Below are 21,889 nucleotides of genomic sequence, written 5' to 3'. Positions count from 1 at the left end.
GGAATGGGCATCTGGGCAAAATTATTTTATTATCAAGAGCGTCTGGTTTGCAATTCTGTGAATGATTTTGCTTTTTTTATTATGTACCTGCTTAAAATGTATATACAGGGAATTGTTTTCTCTGAAGTGCAAGTTCTGTGCTGAATTGTTTATGCCTCTGAAAGTCTCTTCTCCAATCTAACAACATTGCATTTTTGCAACTCCTGCCAGTGCTTCTCTAATCCTTACCTGGCTTAGATGGGTTGTAATGAATGCTTTAAGCAAGCAAAGCAAAACTGCGTCTGAGATGAGCAAGGGGTGAAAATCTTGGAAAAGGAAATGAAGACCCAAAACATAAGGAGATTGTTTTCCCCCTCAGTCAATTTCTCCTCTACAGTTCGTTTCCCTGGTTGATGAGCTCCGTAAACTCAGAGGAAGGAGGCTGCTTTTTAGGATATGTTGGGCATCCTTCAATATCATGTTAGAAGTAGTGGAAAATGTGTTTCTGCTGTGAAGCTCCAAGTACATCATCCTCTGGAATCTCATTCATACTGAGAATTCAGGTTTTAAGGCAGGACTGCCTCGGCTGCACTTAAATACTTGCAGTAATGAGGGAGTAGAGATGATATCTGCGATTCAAGAGGAACAGCACTCCGTGTTGTCCAGACCTCACAAAAGCATTTTTATCAGGAGATTCTCAGTGTAGCTCTGAAAATGTGGCACCTGCAGAAGAGAAACTGTGAAGTACCAGGAGGCATTGTGGGCTGCAATCAGTGTGTGTATTTTTTCCAAGCCTGCCTTGTTTTCTTAGCCCTGCAGGAGATCGATTTGCACAATGCAGACATTGTGTGTTTCACAGTAGGATGCTTTGTCAAACAGAATCCCTGCACTGTTGACTCTTTCTTGCTGTAAAAAATCATAGTGATTTAGTCTTGAATGCCCCATGCTGTTCAAATCTGAGCGAGTAAAAGCGTATTCAAGGTAAAGCTGACTTGGGTTAGCGTTGCATTATCCCCGTGTCAAATGGTTCCTTCTCCTTTGTCATCGCTAGTGCTCTGGCGATGGATATCATCTTTCGTGCCCATAAATTTGTGAGGAGACTAGAAGATGGTGAGGGCTCTGGAAGCTTCTTCGTGCTCTGTGCAAATGACTGTGCTGCTTGGAGGAAGCGGCCGATCCCTTCGCACATCTCTTCCCGGCACACTGCCATCACCTCCCAGCTGTGAGCACAGGTCAGGTGAGGCTGTTAGCTGAGGTGTTAGCTGGAGATGTGTGCATACGGCCCCGTGCCACAGCAGTGGAGGGCTCTGCTTTTCAGACAGGTGGTCCTGGATCTATAAAAGACGTTAAGGAGTCTGAGAGTGTCTGAGCTGCAATTTTCAATCGACAGCTTTCCAGCTCTATCTGGTCACTCCTCAGCCGCTGCAGCTGACTTGGGAACATTTGGCTCAGGAAGCGGAACAACAGTTGGAGACAAACAGCAATTAGTTTTCTCATGGCTTCCCAGGGAACGCATCAGTTTGCTCGCTTTTCCTCTCATTTTTGTGGCTCCTGTGGATTTTTAAGGCCCTGTAGTTGGAGGATATTCAGTTTAGCCAAGCTTTCTTACTGCCAGATTAAAATGAGCCAAGGCAGAGCATGCTGAGTTCACTCATCATAACCGATATGATGTGTCTCAGAACTTCCTTTGCCCTTGGAATCTTCACTGAGGAATCCTGCCTTCTGCTGTCAGCCCCCCTGCGTTGAAATCCCATTTCACCCATTTGAATGCTGTAAGAAGTGCTGTAAAAACTAAACAGGAGCATCTGTGAAGTGGTTAGAGTTGTTGTTGATTGCCTTTTCCTTATTGCCTTCAGGGGATTTAAGCTCGAATTTGCTGGAAGTAGAATTTATGAGCCAGAACACTCCATTTCTGATCCTTAAGCTGGGAAAAGTGTGGTAAATTTGATCGGCCTTTCTCTCCCCTCCAGTGTCTCTGGCTTTTGGTCTGGACCTTGCAGGGCTCTCTCTCTGTCTCTATCATAATTGCTTTTGCATATTGAGACATAGCCTGATTTTTACATGGCTGCTTTCTTTACAGAGAGCAGCTTTAGGATTTCAGTCATCTGCTGCTTGGAGCGGTGCAGCAGGAAGCTGGTGCTTGCTTGCAAGTGGTGCAGCTTGGAGCGGTGCTGCTAGCTGGGCTGGGGGCGAGGAGGGCTGTGCGCTGCTCTGCGCTGCTTTGCTCTGCTCTGCTCTGCTGCAGCACCCAGCACATACCAAAGGTCTGCAGGGCGCTGGAGGTTCTGCTGGCATTGAGTCATAGCCGGGAGTATCCAGTGCTGCTTTTCTGATCTCAGTCTGGCTTGCAAGGAAAGGCTTTGCTTTTTGTGCTCACATAAAGTGAAATTGAGGATGCACTGCTGTGTTAAGTGTTCTGATGCGGGGGGGCTGAATGGTTTAGCAGCTCTGTGACTGTCTCTCACACGAGTGTGTGGATGTTGTCAGCTGGGAATGCCTGATCACCTGTATTTTATTCCAACTATAACCGTATTTTTGAGAACACTTGCACCATCTTCAATGGATTTGGGAAGGCTTGTACACAGGAGCAATGCAGCCCTCTGAGGGATTTCACTGGTTATGCAGACGTGTTCTTCCTCTTGGTAGCTAAACAAACAAGTGCCTGTAGCATTAAGACTCAGTGATCTATCCTGCTGATGGGAATGCTAAAACCTCTCCAGGGTCAAATTGCACTAGTAAGTGGCTGCATGTCTCACAGTGTGATCAGACACAGGTGGAATGACAGGCTGTCAGCCTGCGGTGCTGGGCTCCAGAGGCAGAAGCCTTACCAGCATTTCCACAGCCTGTCTCCTCCTCCCCATGGGGTGGTCACGCTGGATGAGGAGTGATCAGAGCTTGCTTAGAGGCACAAGGGCTGGGGCATAATCTGTCCCCATGTGCAATGTTCCTACAACACTGGCTGACTGTACCCAGCTGGTCACTTAGCTCACTGCTGGTGAGTCACCACTGAAACAGGAAAATGGTGCTGTTGGCTGCACAGCTGCTTGTTTTTCCTGGCACAGAGGGGATTGCTGTCTGTGCAGGACACTGAACAAACCAGAAGCACTGGAAATGTGATTGAGCAGAGGAGCGTTTGCTGAAACTCTCTTGGATCTGCCCTGTCACCCTTGAGTCGTATTGAGCACTCTGCTTTGTTCTGATCTGCTGGCAGGTACAAACAAGTGACCACATTGGTTTTGATGAATTGAGAAAATGCTCGTAGGCAACTTAGTACAGAGAATGTTGGCATTAGGGTCGGAAAGGGGGAAGAAAGTGACCAAGGCTAATGCCCTTCCTTTTAAATACAAGAGTGGTGACAGAGCCTTATCTCTAATAGCTGTGGAAGGAGAGGCTTCAAAATGCTGAGTGGTAGCTGATTCTGAAGTTCAGTATTTAAGTATCAGCAGATTTTTATTTCATTTTTTTTCCTTCAGGCTCTGAGAGTGACAGTCTGACTGCTGCTAAGACAGTGTCTTTCTTCCAGCCCCAAAAGGAGATCAACAGGATAGCGACTGCAGGCCAGCCAACCAGACAGGATTTCCAAGCAAAATAATGGGAAGCCAGCAGTAGCTCTTCTAAAACCTGGAATTAAAGGGCGGTTTTCCATGTCAGTCAGTGCGGGCTTGTGAGCAAGAGCATCAGATGAACCCAAAGTCATGCATTTATTTATTTTGTGAAGTGACAAGATCCTTGTCTTGGCACTAGCATAGCATTTTCAGCTGATGCTTTCTTAGGGGCACATGTATTCCTGCATTCTTCAAATAAGTAACAGTCATGGGAGGGAGGTGATGTTTCCATCTGGTGCCATAAAGGATGTGTGTTAATGCTTGGCATGCTTTCAGTGCCCTTGTTCCAGCTCGTCCGAGGGCAGAGCAGAGCAGTGCCCTGAGCGGGAGGCTGTGAGATGGGCCAGGAGCAGTGCCTGCCTGCTGGCTGAAGCTGGAGAGGTTTGGGCAGGTGTCTGACAGCAGGGTTTGGAACCATGCTGCAAGGGTCGGAGGGGATCTGCAGTGCTGGTAACTTTTGTAATCAAAATCAGATGTGTTTCATCTCCATATGAGGTCAGACCTGATGTAAGGACCGATCTGGGAACAGCCCTCTGACTTCTGGCTTGAAGCTGCCAAACTCATGGTTTAATTCCTTCTTTCTTCTCCAACCTGTGACCTCTCTAGTGCCTGCCAGCAGCACCAAATATGCAGGAATCTTTCATTTTCAAAAAATATTGAAGAGAGCAGTTACACAGCACTGGAGGTTGGGGTTTTCCCCTTTCCTCAACAAGCATCTTCCTCTGCTGTTGGCAGCTACTTTTCCCTGCCTGGGACATTGAAGTTTCAATGTGGCAGTGCCGTATTTCAAAAGAACTGGTGCAGCAGAGTCCCACCAACACCACAACCTCTGCTGGGCTTTGTAAATCACTTTCTTTGATCTCAGTGTGCAGCAGAAAGACAGAAGAATATTGCTGTGAAATTACTGAATCTTACTTGTTCTCTTGCTATTGCTGTGTCTTCAGGCCAGCCGACAAGCGCCCAGTTACCATTGCGTTTGGCCAGCTGCATCCGAGCTGTGCTCCAGGGCTGGCACCAAGATGCAACGCATGCTTGGGCTGCAGAGACCAATGGAGGTGGAGGGCCATCATTGAGGCAGCTGCCTCTCTGCAATAGTTGAGGGGGCTTCATTGCAGGGAGCTCGTCCTCTGCAAAGAAACTGGACCCGATTGCCCGGGGCTGAGCTCTGCAGAATGTTACAAGTTGGCATTGTGTGGTGGGGAGCTCGGCTAATTTGAAAGGAACCTGAGAGCTATAGCCATGCAGGTTTGTTGCTGAGATTCTTGCTGCTTTCTCAGGTAAGCAAAGCACTTCCTCTTTGCTTCCTGCTGCTGACCTTGCAGCTTTTCCAGGGAGCTGCAGGCGGCTGTAGCTGGAAGGCAGACCTGGCCGGGTTGCAGCTCTGTCAAGCATCTTTCCAAACTGCATCAGGAAAATCCAAAGGCTCTGCTTTGGGGAATCAAGATAAGGAGCATGTTTTTAAAATGCTGATGTTGTGTTGATACTAAAGCATCATGTTGAACGTTAACATTTTAACTTGTCAAAATCATGAGGTGTTCATTTCCCTTTTTGGAACAAAAAGAGGAAATGCATTCATGTAACAGGATGTGTTTAAAAAAAAAATACAAACCTTTATCTGAGGGATTCTGATGTTGTCTCTTTCCTTTTTTGTTACTTCGTTAAAAAATTATGGGTTATAAAAGTGTGCATACATTTCATGTCTGGCCTTTCTCCTGAGTCAGAGCCTCGGGCACAGCTTGTCTCTTTTTTAGTTGGGTTCAACAAAAACTGTAGTGTGTTTGGTTTGGTTGGCTTTTTTATCCGTCCAAAGTGAGCTGTTTCAACAGCTCGCTTCTTTAATTTCAGTTACAGAATAATCTTATCTCTGTATTTCTAAAGCCCTGGTTGCTGTAAAGTGCTTGGGCTGGCAGGATCATAGGGCACATCCCTTGCTAAAAGTTGAGTAATGTGAGGCTGTAGGAGATCCTTCTGTTCTGGCTTTGGCTTCCCTTTGTGGTTTGGAGGTAAGATCACAAATTGTGTGAAGCAGGCAGCAATTTGGCTGAATGCAGAAGCTGAGGTTGTAATTCTTAACAATGTTTTCCTAATGCAGCCTTCCTCTTCTGTGACTCCTGCTGATTATAAATGCTTTGGATCCAGCACTGCAGTTCCAGTTTTGTTAAAAGAAGCAGAGCCTCCTCTGTTATGTGCACTCACACTGTGCAGGTGCCTGGTTCTGGCTCCCTTGTGGGAGCATGTGGACCTTCCCATGAAGTCTATGAATTGTTCTCATCCCTGTTTTCTTTGAAGCCTCTTACTGTTTATTTTCTTTGATTTTACTTAGGAATGTCCCATTGTCCCCAGCAGGGAGGAGCAGGAAGGAAACGTTCGTGTGAATCCTCGCAGCTCAGCAGTTATTGAGTGCAGAGCAGGCTGTTACCTCAGTGCTGGCTTTGCTCTCTGAGAGCAAGAGCTGTCTGGAAGCACAGCGCCTGCTGGAACAAAGCAATTCCCTGCGACGCTTTGGCTCTTCTGTCATTGAGTTTAGCTTGTGCATTGGTGTTTTTAAGTGTTTGTGGTGCAGATGTTAGCAAGTATATAGCGGTCCTGTAAACAACCCGGAGTTTGAATTGTATTCCATATAAGAAGATAGGCAGCACAGTCGATAAGAGGCAATAATGTATAAAAAGTGGCTTGCCGTGCTGAGGGACATCTGCTCGTCGTTTGTGCAGATTCAGCTCCCTGCAGCGTGGCGGATGGCAGCACAAAGTGAGCTGGTGTGTGTGCTGCAGGAACTCACTGCCTCCTCAGATGAAAGGACGGGAACCCGCAATTGTTTTCTAGCACTAACAGGAAGAGGCAACATGCGTGTTCTGAAAGCTTGTGTGTGTTACCTGGGAAGCTGGAGTGGCTTTGTTTGTTGAGGCTTACAGCCAGCGAGTGCTGTGAGAATTCAGCAAGACAAAGAGCCCGAGGCTGCTGCTGCATTCTGACTCAGTTCTGCTGACTTGAGGTGTTCAGCAGCATGCTGTTTCTCCTGCACCTGTGCTCTGTTGGAGATGCCCTGTTTTTCCCATGCAGCAAACTGATGGTAAATTGTTTTGGGGCTTCCTTGTGGCTGTTAAACTCCTTCCCATAGCATCTTCTGAAAACAAGATGGGCTCTGGGATGTTTTGAGTCTATAGGATTTGTTGTGGGATGCTTCAACTGGCACAGAGATGAATTGGCAGCCAAGCACTAACAGCTGTGATTCTGCTGTCTCTCACCTCTGAGATGCATGGCTAGGAGCTAAATCAGCTGTGCATTCTAGGCAGCTTCCGGCTTTCTTTCTCCCAGGTCGGTGATCCTGGCCTTGCAGAGACAAATGCGTGTTCATGGCTCAGCACCTGAATAAAAGGAGCAGTTTCTTATTGACTGCATTGGTGGGGAGTGAAACAGTGAATCAGCTGGAGGTAAAGCGATGTGGCATTGTAGACACTTGGAAGAGGAAATGCCATCATTGGTGCTAACAGACTGGACACCGTTAGGATCTGCCTGCATTCTGGACATTGCTGCTTTTGGCTGCTTTGGCAATTTGCCTGCCTTGTGTGCTGTCCTGGGACTTGGGACTGGGCTTTGGGACTGAAGGTACCTTTAGGGCTTGTGTTGACGAAGGGTTGCCACCTTTTTTTCGTGTTTTCATGAAGTTGTATCTTCTGTAGCAGGTGAACCACGTGGTTCAGCTGATGGAGAGCTATCCTGGAGAGGATTGCTTCTGAGAGTCTTTGGAGGTACCAAAGACTCTTTGCCATCCTGTTTCTGTACTGTTGGTTCATGCTCTCAGGAGCCGAGTTACTGAGGGAACCAGCATGGCAATCTGATGCTACAACCAGTTCCATGTGCTGGATCCCCAGGACAGCTTTGGTGCTGCTGGGATCTGCCATCTTCCATGGTGCATATACAGCATTGCTGGATTCCTGGTTACTTTTCCCTTAAACTGAAAGCGTGAACCTGTGTCTAACAAAGTTTGGGTAACAACGGGTATGCAGTCCAGATGGATGGTAAAAGAAATTGAAGTGGTATGGCACTGAGAAATGCAGTGCTTGAAATGAGAAGACACCAGTTAAATGGTGAAGTGCAGCAATCAGTGAGAAACTGCAGTGTGGGCTGCTTTGTGCTCTTGCTGCTTGCACAGGGATCAGTCCCAGCAAGGGCGATGCTCACACGCTGAGCCTGAATTGCATGTCTGTGGACTTGTGCAGCACGCTTTGGAAGCATGCCCAGCTCCAAGAGCCTTGGTCAGCAGGCACTTCTGTGTCGGTGTCCAGCTCCAACTGGGACGCGGCTGTCTCAGGGAAAGATCTCTAAAAGTATGCTTCTTGAAGAGAAGTGATGTACACACTAGTCAGGGTCTCTCAAGGCATTGTGAATGAAGATGTCCTGCCTCCTAATTCTCAAATCCTCTGCACTTCTTTGTTTGCTTGCCAAGGGAAATGCTACTAGTGAATGCAACTCCTCACACCAGCAGATTGCATTTTGCTGTCCTACAATGAGTGTATGGGGTATGTCAACAGTATGAATGGCATAGTTAGCTATAGGAACGTTTTTGCTGAATTGCATTACTTGCCCTGCCTTCCATGCAGTTTGCAGCTCTCTGCTAAAAGGATGTACTTACTAAAACAGCGCTGTGTAGACAGCATGGCAGCCAGCAGTACCACCAAAACCTTCCTCAAGCTTCTAAAAGAAGGCCCTCTTAAGTCAGGTGAAGGTGGCTCTGGATTCTAACTGGAGCCATCTGAAGCTGCTTCAATGAAACACTGTAAACAGTGTGTTGGATCTGGAAAGCAGAACATCTGCAAAGCAGGCTAATGAGAGCCAAACTGGGGAATGTCGGAGGCAAATGTAAGAGCTAGCCTGTAGCTAGCTAGCTGGTAGGAGGTTAACCAGTTGGATCTTTAAATTATTTCATTTAGTAAAACAAATGCAAGTACTGAAGATCAAGCACTGAAAATCCTAATTGTCTTCAGCTTAGCTTAAAATAGGCTGGCTGGGAAGGATGGCTTCTCCCTGGTTCCTGTGAGCATGCTCTGTTCCCCATCCCCTCCTTGCCTCTGCCCTGTGCTCCCAAAACAGCTGCAGGAACCCACCTGCCCCTCCTCCCTCCGAATGAAAGAAATTTGTTTGCCCAGAGAGCATTTAGTTCCCCTAAGTAGGGAATTTGTTTTGTGAAGGGAAGGGTGTGGGCTCTGGAGAGTTTATGCTCGCTCTTCCTTTCTTTTTGTTTTTCGTTTTTTATTGTAATGATGACATATGGAAACTATTTATACAGGAGCATGCTCCACTGCACTGAATGGAAATGTTGGAGTCCCGGCAGTGTCATTCCGGATGCCTTGTGTAAGCAGCCAGCTGGTTTTGCTTTTTCTTTTATTTTTTTTTTCCCATCTTTCTTTTTTCCCCTCCCTCTTTCCCATCTCAGGGAGCACCAGGGATGAGTTGCAGAAGTGTGGAAGGAAGCTCTGCCATCTGTGAGCAGCTCCATTTGCTTGCCGTCATGCCCCTCACACCGTGAACTTTGCCAACCTCTATATTCTTTTTCTTGCTGAGGGAGGTAGGGGAGAAGCCTTGCTATGACGAGTCAGCGGTGTCAGCACTCTGACTCTTTTCCCGTTAGTTCCTCATGCTCTCTGGTGAGCAAATCCTGCTACATGCCAAAATTAGAGAGCTTGGTGTGCAAAGCCTTGCTTTACAGCTGCGCTCACACTTAAAATCCCCTTGTCCAGCAGCGGAACATTCAAATATCCTCCTCTAGGACGGCAGCGGGGAAGCACTTCAACCGAGATCTGAGCCACCTTCCTCAAAGGGAGGGGAGAACGCGTGCAGTTCTGCAGTGAGCATGGAAAATGCTGTCCCATAACTGAGGACTGGCTTTGGGACGGAGGAGCCCCGGTGCTGCCTTGCCTCTGCTCCCCAGCTCCAACACGCAGCGCTCCTGTGCCACGGCTTCCATGCCTGCCATCTACCTCGAGGACTGTGGGAGCCCCGTGGAGAGATCCTCCTATCTCATTGAGCTCAGTACTAATGGTAAAGCTGCTGGGGATGTCCTGCAGCACGGAGCAGGGGTTGTATTAGTCTGTGTCATTGTTATCGTGGGAGCAGCTGAGGAAATTAGCTAGCTGGAGGGCTGCCAAGCAAACAGTCAGAGATGATCTTCAAATTTATTATTATTTTTTATTATTTGTTGCCCAGATGATGTTCTTGCCTCAGGGGTGCTGGAGCAGCCTTCTGGTACCTGGTGGGGGAAGGAGCTGATCCTCAAAATGCAGCTATGCACTGCTTTGCCAATATGCTGTTTGTTCTCTGTGCCTGCAAAATGCTGCTGGTGTAGACAGGAGAGACAGGAGGAGGGTGTCTTGTCTTCCAAAGCTTGCTTGTTTGTTTGTTTGCTTCCAACTCTGATAACTGTTTCATATTTACAAACTTGATCTGGCTGGGCCATCCCTTCTGTGTCAGCTGTGAGTCTTCTGTATGTTAAGCACAAAGGGATATCCTCTTTTTTTTGTTGTTGTTTTTTCTTGTGGCACAGTTTTTCCTTGAGTTAGTCCTTCACAAAGCCAGCTTTGTCTCTGAAAGAATTATTTGAAGATTGGAGGTGGCTTGGCAGCTTTTGGTAGGTGCAGCATCCCAGCGTTTTGTTCAGTACTGCACAACTTTGTAGATTTGCTCTGATGTCCTTAACACTTGAACGTGTTCCAGTAACACAGTGGCACAGTTGGTAGCCTGGTTTGCACGTCCCTTTTACCTGGAAGAGCTGGTGTAGCCAAGGTGTTGATTCCTTGCTGCCTCAGTACCTTTTGAATCGCAGGAGATGCTGGATTCTGCCGTGTGCTCGCTGTTCCGAGGAGCTGTGCAGGGCCTGGGCTCTGCTCCTGCAGCTCCACCTGGCAGCCCAGGCCGATTGGAGCAGGCAGCTCAGGAGCTGTGGTGTCATGCTTCAGAGCCGCTCCAGTAGTGCTAGGCTGGCACAGATGGCTTTGGTGCAATGGGAGGAGGCTGTGCTGGCGCCTGTTGCCCAGCAAAGCGTGGGGACGTTGGGCAGCAGTGGGCTGCATTGGAACATTGAGACTTGCAGTGGTGTTTTAGAGAATGGAGAAGGCAAGGAAGAGAAGCAGGCTTAATGCTGTGCGAGTGTCAGCAATCTGCTCACAAGGCTCAGGTAGGAGTGAGCTTTGTGTGACGTGGGTGGGAGAGGCAGCTGTGATTTGGCATGGGGCTTCCTGACCGCGCAGGGCAAGCAGTGCTGTTTCTATTGATGTGCGTGCAGTTTTGGGTGCAGACCCTTGTAACTCCTGAGGGCTTTCTAGAAAGCCAGAATCTCTTGGTTTAGCAAGGATTATTTTATCATAGAAAAGAGGTGCAGCAAATCCTCAACATGCCTTCAGGAAAAGAATCTGTCACTTTTGTCTACTTCCCTAACACAAACTATTCCATCACAGCTTCTGTGCTTCTAAAAATCAGCACTTTTTGCATGTCAAGGTAATTTGAGACGTTCCCTCTTTTGGCAACAGGAGGCTATGGAGGATGGGAGTGCATAAGAGCGAGACCCTGTGTGGTCTGGGAGCTGTTGGGTTTGGGACCTGAGTGCAGGGGCAGCCCTTCATATAGAGCCCTAGAGCTGCAAAATAAAAGTTCCCTTCCCAGAAGAAGAAACAAAATGATGCTATCTTTTTGCATGATACATGATGATTGTAGCATTTTTGGCTTTGTTTTCATGTGTCTTAATAGCACTGAGGCTGTAGAACACAACACTAGCAAGTATTGTGATGTTTCTACACCTGCCCTGCTTAACTTTCCTGGGAAGAGCACTCAGTGTGCTTGGCAGTTGCTTTTTTGCAATTGAATTGTATATTTAAAATGGAATTTTTATTTTTGGAAGTCTTGTTCAACGAAGCATTGCTTTATAATGCATCTCTTAATTTAAAATAAATCTGAGATCAGAAAAATCCATTTTTTGTCTTTTTTTCTTTCATCGGAAGGATACCGGTACATTTACACCAAAAGGAGGATGCAAAGATGCACTGTTTAACGACTGTGGGGAGCTCTTACAAAATGGGATGTTCTGAAAATACCATGCCACTGCTGTTGGTGTGCTGTACAGCCTCTGTTCTTAGACTGGTTTCCCATGTTGTCTGTAGTCCTGTGCTCCCTTCTTCACCAGTCCTCTTGCTGTTAAATGCAAAAACCAGCATTTCTCTTGCAAGCTGATGTCTACTTAGTGGTTGAACATCCCCAGAGACCTCTGTTAGCTTATTTGTAGTTTGATTGTTGGTTGTATTTTGTGAATGTGACAGCACAGATCAGCTCCTGCCTTGCCAACTTAGTGGGTTTTATGGTGGTGTAACTGTTAGTGGGCAAGGGAAGAGCTGCTGGTGTCATCTGTCTGGAATTCAGTAAGGCCTTTGACGTGGTCCCCCACTAACATCCTTCTCTTCAAATGGGAAACATGGATTTGATGGGTGGACTCTGATGGATGAGGAACTGGTTTGAGAGCATACCCAGGGAGTTGTGGTCATAGTGGTCATAGTGTGATGGCTCAATGTCGGGATGGAAGTCAGTGATGAATGATGTCCCTCAGGGGTCAGTACTGGGACCAGTGCCCTTCCACATCTTCATCAATGACACTGACAGTGGCATCGAGTGCACTCTCAGCAGTTTGCAGATGACACCAAGCTGTGTGGTAAGTCCACACCAAGGGATGGGATCTTCAACAGAGCCAAGTGCGAGATATGCAGCTGGGTTGAGGCAGTCCTCCCTACCGATACAAGCTGGGGAATGAAACAATGGAGCACAGCCCTGCTGGAAAGGACTTGGGGGTAGTGGGGGATGGCAGCTGGACATGAGCCAGCACTGCACCCTTGTAGTCCAGAAACCGACCGTATCCTGAGCTGCATCCAAAGCAGTGAGACCAGCAGGGCGAGGGAGGGGATCTGCCCCTCTGCTGTGTGCTGTGAGACCTCCGCTGCAGTGCTGTGTCCAGATGGGGAGTGCTCAGTGCAGGAGAGACATGGAGCTGTTGGAGCACGGCCAGAGGGGCCACTAAAATGCTCCAAGGGATGGAGCACCTCTCTGCAAGGACAGGCTGAGAGAGCTGGGGTGTGCAGCCTGGACAAGAGAAGGCCAGTATCTAATGGGGCTGTAAGAAAGAAGAGGACAAACTATAGCAGAGTTTGTTGTGATGGGAGAAAGGGAAATGTTTTTTAAGTAAAAGAAGGTAGATTCTGGAGAAGTTTGTGGGGTGACCTCATTGCAGCCTTTCAGTACCTAAAGGGAGCCTACAAACAGGAGGGGAATCAACTCTTTGAAAGGGTAGATAACAGCAGGACAAGGGGAAATGGTTTAAAGTTGAAGGAGGGAAGATTCAGGTTGGATGTCAGGGGGAAGTTCTTTACAGAGAGGGTGGTGAGGTGCTGGAACAGCTGCCCAGAGAGGCTGTGGATGCCCCGTCCATCCCTGGAGGTGTTCAAGGCCAGGTTGGATGGAGCTCTGGGCAGCCTGGGCTGCTGTGAAATGGTGAGGTTGTTGGCCCTACGTGTGGCAGGGGGTTGGAGCTTCATGATCCTTGAGGTCCCTTCCAACCTGGGCCATTCTGTGATTTAGATTGGATATAAGGAAAGTCTTCTACAGTGCAGGTGATTTGGCACTGGCACAGGCTGCCCGGAGGGTGGTGTATGCTCTGTCCCTGCTGACACCCAAGGCCAGGCTGGACAGGATGCTGAGCAACTGATGGAGCTGTGGGAGACCTGTGCATTGCAGAGGTGTTGGCTGAGGGAGAAGCCTTTAAGCGATTCTATATTCTCCTGTGCCAGGAGACCCACTTCTGGCATTACATAGGATTCTGTCTTTTTTGATGATTTTCTAGGGGCACACACAGCTGGACGCAATCTCGTTCTAGGAGGAATTGGTGTTGACTCCCTTGCTGCTGCCAGCTGTCAGGCAGCTCAGCCCCCAGCACTGTTCTGCAGCAGGAGTTCCCAACACTTTCATTTTTTCCTTTAAAAAAAGGGTTGTGGCTCATCAGTCCATCTCCTCTTTGATTAGGGTACAACCTGAGAAGAAGCTGGTATTGCTACTCAGCATTCTCTTCTTCTTTGCAAATGGAAGCTGGTTTCCTGCGACTCCTCATCCCTCACCAGCAGGGAAGCAGCAGTGCTGGGCTTTTTCATGAGCACATCTTGGTCTGTGATATCTTTCAGGACCTTTATAGCTGTCAGAGTGCTGAGTCCTGGAGTGTCTTTTTAAAAAAAGTTTCTGTTGGAACAGTCTGTTACTCCATGTACAAACTGCCAGTTTTCTTGGCTTTTCTGCCATGTCTTGATGCTTTTATCTTGTCCTACTGCCTAGCTATTTTGTATTCTCCCCTATCAGTCTCTACTCATTTAATTGCAAACCAATTTTTCTCTTTTTCTCTTTTTGTACTGCTGCAGATGGAGGTAGCTATGACATTATTAACGATGCATCCAGCCCTGCTGCAGGGGACTGCTGTGCACAGCAGAGCTCTGCCCAACACAACTGGGAAATGAACTACCAAGAGGCAGCAATCTACCTCCAGGTGAGCCCTGATGCTTGATGTGCAGTGCGAAAAACAGTCTTCTGAAGTTATGATAGTTCTTGATTTTAAGAAGGAGAGGGCATCAGTCTCCAGGTTAAAAAAAGAAATAAATAGATGTTTTAGAAAGGAGTCTGCTCAAAGAATGGGAATATGCCAGAGTGTACCTCGAAGGGTTTGACAAGACACTTGGGGACAACAGAAAATGGTGGTGCTGGCTCTCTGGCCATCCTTCCTTCCTGCTCCTCTTTGTTCTCTTTAAAAAGAGTTGCATAGCAACTTTAGGTGCTTTGGACCCAGCTGGTTTTGTTGCCTGAGCTGCCGCAGGGTGTCTGATGTTTGCTCCTCCTAGCTCCTACCCTGCAGAACTGAGGACTGTCGCTCCCCTGACGCTTTGTAACCTCTGTGCTAAGGGCCTTGGTAACACTTCAGCTTGCAATGGAATGGTAACCCCAGCCTCTTCTGGGCTTGTGTTTAAACTCATGATTATCAGAGATGCTCTGCAAAGCTTCACTGAGTTGCTGCATTATCTGATGTTAATGCATGCAGCAGGCTCGGCCCTTCAGATGCAGATTAGTCTTGCTGCTGCCTTGACCGATGTCCATAATGACAGTGTCCTTGAAATGGAGTAAGCATAACTTTAAAGTATGCAGACTGTTTACGTGAACCAGTAGCTGCAGGCAAACATCTGAATAGGAGACTTTACTGCCCAGCCACATTTATAATTGCTTGGCTACCAAGAGGCAGAATTTAGACTGTTTTTTCATTCTGCAAATGTGTTTTTTCAGGCATGAATAAGAATGCCCTGCTGATCTAAGCTAGCTCTCCCTTGGAGTGCGGGGCTTGCATTGGATGGAGCTTGCTGCTGCTTTTGTCCTGCCCACAGTCTGGCTCCCTGACCTGGCAGTGTTTGTTTGCTGTTACTCAGAATGTGAGCTTGCCTGTGAGATGCCAAAATGAGAAGCATTTGAAACCATCTCCTGAATGAATCTTGAATACCTCCCCTCTTAAAGGAGGTCCTGTTTCCTAGTCTTGTTTCTAGTCTCATTTGCAATCCGTTACTCTGTTGCAGTAGTAACTTTTACCGTCCTTACAGTAATTGCTTACCTGGAAATATATTTAAATAAATATGTACATGAAACCTAATGAGATTCAATAAGGCCAAGTGCAGGTGCTGCATTGGGTTGGGGCAATCCCAGGTATTTATACAGACTGGGGAAAGATTGAGAGCAGTTCTGCGGAGAAGGACCTGGGGGTCCTGGGGAATGGGGTGAGTCAGCAGTGTGCACTCGCAGCCCGGAAGGCCAGCTGTGTTCTGGGCTGCATTAAAAAGGGGCGGCCAGCAGGGACAGGGAGGTGATCGTCCCCCTCTATCGGCTCTTGTGAGGCCCCATCTGCAGCGCTGCGTCCAGGCCTGGGGCCTGGAAGGACGTGGAGCTCTTGCAGTGAGTCCAGAGGAGGCACTGAGATGAGCAGAGGGCTGGAGCAGGTCTGCTGTGAGGAAAGGTTGAGAGAACTGGGCTTGTTTGGCTTGAGAAGAGAAGGCTGTGGGGAGACCTCATGGTGGCCTTCCAGTGCTTGAAGGGAGCAGATAAACAGGAAGGGGAACGGCTGTTTGTGAGGGTGGGTGGTGATAGGACAAGGGGAATGGTTTTAAAGTGAGACAGGGGAGATTTAAGTTAGATATTAGGAGGAATTTTTTTCACCCAGAGGGTGGTGAGGCACTGGCACAGGTTGCCCAAGGAGGCTGTGATGCCCCATCCCTGCAGGCATTCAAGGCCAGGCTGGATGTGGCTCTGGGCAGCCTGGGCTGCTGGTTGGCGACCTGCACGCAGCAGGGGGTTGGAACTGGATGAGCACTGTGCTCCTTTGCAACCCAGGCCATTCTATGACGCTTCAGGATTGAAAAACATCTCAGCTGTGAAAAAGTGATCTCTTAGGACAGTTTTCAAGAGCCAGAAAGTTTCCTTTAAGTGACAGAAGCCCCCTGGCTTGAACCATTGGCTCAAGAAACAAGCTGCTGGATGGTTCTATGTGAAAAAACTTGCTCTAAATTCTAAGCAAAAGAAGTTTTTTCATAGAAGTGAAAATAGTGATAATGCAGCTATTTAAAATCAGCTGCAGACAATTTGTTCAGATGGAATATTTGTCCCCTTCATATTAACATCTCTTATTAAGAAGGAGTGACATATCAGCATAGATACATGTTAATTTTTTGTGGAGTTTGTCTCTCTTTTCAAATTCCTTTACTGCCTGTTCTGAAGCTTGTTTTCACGCAGGCATCCTACAAGGGCAAGATAAGGAGCAGAGCAACTGTCAGCCATGTGCTCTAGAGCTTATCTTGTGTTTTTGTGTTCTGTCCTGGAGAAGTTTAATCAAAGAAGGCTGCAGACGTGTGGAAGTGGTTGCAAGTAAATTATGTGCGGTGTTTGTGTTGTGATGTAGGCTGAAGTTTGCCTGCCTTTATGAAGCCTTCCAGGGCTGTGCTTGTGTTTGAAAAGACTTGAGAGTTTCCAAAATGGAGATTTGTGGATATTGATGAGTTTCATTGCTGAAATGTGCTTATGAATGGAGGGGGATGCCCCGTGCATCTTTAGTGTTGTTTAGTAAGCAGACGAATGTCAGGCTGTAAAGTGGGAAAACTCTGGGAATTAGGTAAAGTTAGAAAGCTCTGGTATAGTACTGAGTCACTAACGCTGCTCTCTTTTCTTTTATCCCTACTGCCTTAGGAAGGAGAAAATAATGATAAATTCTTCACACACCCCAAAAATGCCAAAGCACTTGCTGCCTACCTCTTTGCACACAATCACCTTTTCTACCTAATGGAACTGAGTGCAGCGCTGCTTCTTCTGTTGCTGTCTCTCTGCGAGGCACCAGCTGTTCCTATGCTCCGTCTTGGCATCTTTGTAAGTACTTTGGGGGCATAATGTAGAATTCTGCTTGTTTTGCAGGGATGGGTAAGAGTAAAAGAAAGTTTAAAAGGAGAGGAAGAAGGTAGCAGTAGCAAAAGAACCATCTGGCTTGTTCTGCGAAATGGCTGACAGCAGATACGCCAGCCAACAAAACATCCTGTTTTTTCTGTTTTCATCTGAAGTGCACAGACCAACTTTGAAAGTGATACTTTTCAGGTCACCAAGTTTGTGGCAGATCTTAACTTCTGTAGCTATTTAGAAGCCTTTTTTTCTTTTTTTTTCTCCTTGAGAAAGCTTAGGAATGTGTGTATGTTTTGATTAGGGTGGCTTAATGGAATGTAACAGGGGCAAGTGTAGAGTCTGGACAAGAGCAATCCCAGATACCAGTATAGGTTGGGGACTGACCTGCTGGTGAGCAATGTAGGGGAAAGAGGCCTGGGGGTCCTGGGGGACAGCAGGATGACCGTGAGCAAGCACTGTGCCCTTCTTGCAGCCGAGAAGGCCACTGGCATCCGGGGGTGTGTTAAAAGGCCTGTGGTTAGCAGGTCGAGAGAGGTTCTCCTCCCCCTCTGCTCTGCCCTGTGAGACCACATCTGGAATATTGTGTGCAGTTCAGGGCCCCTCAGTTCAAGAAGGACAGGGGACTGCTTGAGAAAGTCCAGCTCAGAGCCACACAGAGATGATAAAGTGGAGCATCTCCCTGACGAGGAAAGGCTGAGGGATCTGGGTTTCTTTAGCATGGAGGAGACTGAGGGGTGACCTCATTAATGTTGTAAGTATGTAAAGGGTGAGTGTTGGGAGGATGGAGCCAGGCTCTTCTCACTGACATCCAGTGATAGGACAAGGGGCAGTAGGTGCAAGCTAGAACATAGGAGGCTCCTAGAGCACACTGGTTCTCAGCCTGGGACAAGTTGCTAAACCTTCTCACGTCCCCTCCTCCTGCAGTTGTGAGAACTCTTTTTAACACATGTGTGTTTAACTTGAAGTTTGATGTCTAACACTCAAAAAATACAGTTTTCAAGAAGGAATGGACAAGCCGTGGTGTGTAGTATTGGTCCACAGCTGCTTCACAAGGTACCACTGTCAGGCACAGTGCTAGGAGCACTGTTGTTCCTGGAAAGAGAATCTACATCTGCTTTTGGAGCTGCTAGTGGCATCCTGAGTGTGTGTCAAGGTGTAAAAGAGTTTGACAGCCTTTGGATCCAAATGTTCCTCAAAATGTGTCAGAGCTGCATAACAGCATTTGAGTTTTGAGCTATGACTAAAGTGAAAGTTGTAAGAAATTTCTTTGTATTGTATATATGTATATAAATATATACATGTATGTATATATATATAAAAATGTATTTGTGATACATTTTGCATGTTTCAACAGAGAAGGTGTTCTTCCCTGCTGCCAGAAGCCCCCATGTTTTTTCTGAGCCTGATCAGGACACAGTCTGTGGTTATTTGCAACCACAAATTATCTCTGCAACTCTATTTTGTACACTTCAGCTAAAAATTTGCATGCTTCTTGGAGAAAGAAGAGGCAGAAGCATGGATTCTGTGCTTGTAATTGGAAGAACTGGTTTAAGCTTTGCTTTATTTTAACAGGTCCATGCAACCCTGGAGCTGTTTGCACTAATGGTGGTAGTCTTTGAGCTCTCAATGAAGATGAGATGGCTGGGCTTCCACACATTCATTAGACACAAGAGGACTATGGTGAAGGTAAGTTCACAGAACTGTGGAATCATAAAGGTTGGAAGGGACCTCTGGAGATCATCTAGTCCAATTCCTTCTAAAGCAGATTCCTTGCAGCAGGTTGCACAGGAAAGTGTCGAGGTGGGTTCTGAATACCTCCAGAAAAGGAGACTCCGCAAACTCTTTGGGTAGTTTATTCCACTGCTCTGTCATCCTCAAAAAAAACTTTTTTCTCATGTTCAAATGGAATCATAGAATCCTTAAGAGTTGAAAGGGTCCTTTAAAGGTCATCTGGTCCAACACCTCTGCAATGAATGTGGCTATCTATGAATGTGGATATCTACAGCTTGGTCAGGTTGCTCAAAGCCTGGCCCAGACTGTCCTTGAATGTCTCCAGGGATGGGGCTTCCACCACATCTGGCAGCCTGTGCCAGTGCCTCGCCACCCATCACAAAAGACTTTTTCCTCATATCCAATCTAAATCTACCCTCTTTTACTTTGAAACCATTTCTCCTTGTTCTGTCACCCCGCTGAAGAGTCTGTCCCCTTTTTTCCTGCAGCTCCCCCTTAGAAAATGAAGACCTCTCTCAGATCTCCCCGGAGCCTTCTCCAGGCTTGAGGTTCTCACACCCCAGCTCTCTCAGCCTGTCCTTGCAGAGAGGTGTTCCATCCCTTGGAGCATTTTAGTGGCCCCTCTGGCCATGCTCCAACAGCTCCATGTCTCTCCTGCACCGAGCACTCCCCATCTGGACGCAGCACTGCAGCGGAGGTCTCACAGCACACAGCAGAGGGGCAGATCCCCTCCCTCGCCCTGCTGGTCTCACTGCTTTGGATGCAGCTCAGGCTACGGTCAGTTTCTGGGCTACAAGGGCGCAGTGCTGGCTCATGTCCAGCTGCCATCCACCAGTACCCCCAGGTCCTTTCCAGCCGGGCTGTGCTCCATTGTTTCATTCCACAAGCTTGTATCGGTAGGGAGGATTGCCTCAACCCGGCTGCACATCTCGCACTTGGCTCTGTTAAACTTACAAGGTTCTACTGGAGTCACTTCTCTCTGTCCAAGTCATGATGAAACTTCCTGTGTTCTAGTTTGTGCCCATTACTCCTTGTCCTGCTGCAGGAGGAGCACCACCAAAAAGGGCCTGGCCCCATCCTCTTGACACTCTCCCTTTAGAAATTTATAATTGTTTATAAGATCCCCTCTCAGCCTTCTCTTCTTCAGACGGAACAGCCCCAGGTCTCAGCCTTTCCTCATAAGGGAGATGTCACAGGCCCCTCATCATCTTTGTGGCCCTCCACTGGCCTCTCTCCAGCAATTCCCTGTTTGCTTCAAACCAGGAGCCCAGAACTGAATGCAGTGCTCCAGGTGTGGCCTCCCTGGGGCAGAGCAGAGGGGTGGGAGAACCTCCCTCATCCTGCTAACCATGCTCTGTGCATGGTATTGGCCTTCTTGGCCACAAGGACACACTGCTGGCTCACAGCCAACCTGTTGGCCTCCAGGACACCCAGGTCCTTGTTTGCAGAGCTCCCTGCCAGCAGGTCAGCCCCTAACCCTAACCTGTACTGTTGCGTGTGATTATTCCTCCCTAGGTGTAAGAGCCCTACGATTGCCCTTGTTGAACCTCATTTTCCTCTTACCCCCCAGCTCTCAGCCTGTCCAGGTCATGTTGAATGGCAGCACAGCGTTCTGGTGGGTCAGCCACTTCACTCAGCTTTGCATCATCAGCAAAGCTGCTGACAGTCATCTAATTGATTGTCAGTGATCCTCTGTCAGCATCTTTGGGAACCAAAGCAACCACAGTAACTGTTGGCCTTTACTGTAGGAGTGCAGCATAGAGATGTGTCTCAGCTGCCAAATGATTCTTGTGAGGTTTCCAAGCTCTTGGAGACAGTTCCCACCTTGCAAGTGCCTAAAGAAATGGGTGATCAGTGAGAGCTTTGTCTTTCCCAAGGGAGACTGCAGCTGTGCCTCTCATTAAACCCCTTTTTTGCAGACTTGTGTGCTGTTTGTACAGTTCATAGAAGCCATCGTGGTGTTGGTGCGCCAGACCTCGCACGTCCGCATAACGAGAGCTCTGCGCTGCATCTTCCTGGTGGACTGCCGCTACTGCGGGGCAGTCAGGAGGTGAGCAGTCAGACCCCTGGGTTCCCTGCTCTTATGGAGGAGGTGGTGAAGGAAAAGCATGCTGGTCCTGCAGGCAGGCAGGCAGCTTGGGGAAGAGAGGTGTCTTTCGTGAGCAGTTCAGTTCTCAGCAGTCTTCTGTAATTGAGATTGAAACGTCCCTGCTGCCTTGCCTGTATAGGGAAATTTCATAGGTAGTAACTTTGGCTCTAGTTGCAGAACACAAGCTGATGTGTGCTGTCCTCATCAGCATAAGCTGCCTCATGGAGCACAGCATGTGAGTGGGGATGCCTTGCCTCTGGCTCCTACGTTTGCCTTTTAAACTGCTCAGTGCATTACAGAGGTAATGTCTTGAGTCTGGAGAAAGAAAGCTGACAGTGGTACTCATCACTTGCAGTACCTGAGCTAACTGCAAAGGGGAAGAGAAGTAGCTTGGAGTCAGTCTACCTTGCTATTTTTAATCCTTGGAGGAGGAGTGGGAGGAAGGTAATTCTCAAGTGTGTTTTGTTGGGTTTTTTAATCAAATAGAGGATAAAATATGCAAGTTTTAGTTTATTGATGTTTTTTCAATTTCCAGAAACCTGCGTCAGATCTTTCAGTCCCTCCCACCATTTATTGACATTCTTCTCCTTCTGCTTTTCTTCATGGTGATCTTTGCCATCCTGGGTGAGTTGTATTTATGGAAGTATGTGTTTTTGATGCTCTGTCAACTTCAGTAAGTTTAGTCTGGACTTCCATGAAGCATACCAATTACAGTCCTATCTTCAAAATATTTGTTTTCCTAAAAGATCAGTGAAATGTCATTTGCTAATATGTCTCAGTAAATATGGAGAAGACTTCCCAGATATTTGAGGAAAGTGGGCCTGGCAAAGAGTAGAGTCAAGACCCTGAACTTCAGGAGAGCAAACTTGCAGCTCTTTAAAGAAATTATAGAATGAGATCACCTGGGAAAGTGTCTTCAGGGACGTAGGAATGGAATAGAGATGACAGTTCTTTATGGACACCTTTCTGAGACCACAAGAGCTCTCCACCC

At 47.6% G+C, this 21,889-nt stretch overlaps 1 protein-coding gene across 1 annotated transcript in view; it reads left to right on the top strand.

The window, feature by feature from the left end:
* The window catches only part of TPCN1 (two pore segment channel 1), a gene marked incomplete at both ends in the record, with an annotated part of 45,565 nt that overhangs the window by 5,147 nt on the left and 18,529 nt on the right, over nt 1-21,889 (top strand). The window contains 5 exons of the mRNA XM_079543711.1: nt 14,024-14,148; nt 16,875-17,051; nt 18,651-18,764; nt 20,729-20,859; nt 21,434-21,522. Of these exons, the coding sequence (XP_079399837.1) occupies nt 14,024-14,148; nt 16,875-17,051; nt 18,651-18,764; nt 20,729-20,859; nt 21,434-21,522 (636 nt within the window). The remainder of the gene's footprint in view (nt 1-14,023; nt 14,149-16,874; nt 17,052-18,650; nt 18,765-20,728; nt 20,860-21,433; nt 21,523-21,889) is intronic.

The sequence above is a fragment of the Tetrao urogallus genome, assembly GCF_951394365.1.
Source record: "Tetrao urogallus genome assembly, chromosome: 17".
NCBI lineage: Eukaryota > Metazoa > Chordata > Aves > Galliformes > Phasianidae > Tetrao > Tetrao urogallus.
The sequence above is the reverse complement of the archived record's forward strand: the minus strand, read 5'-3'. Positions and strand labels throughout refer to the sequence as shown.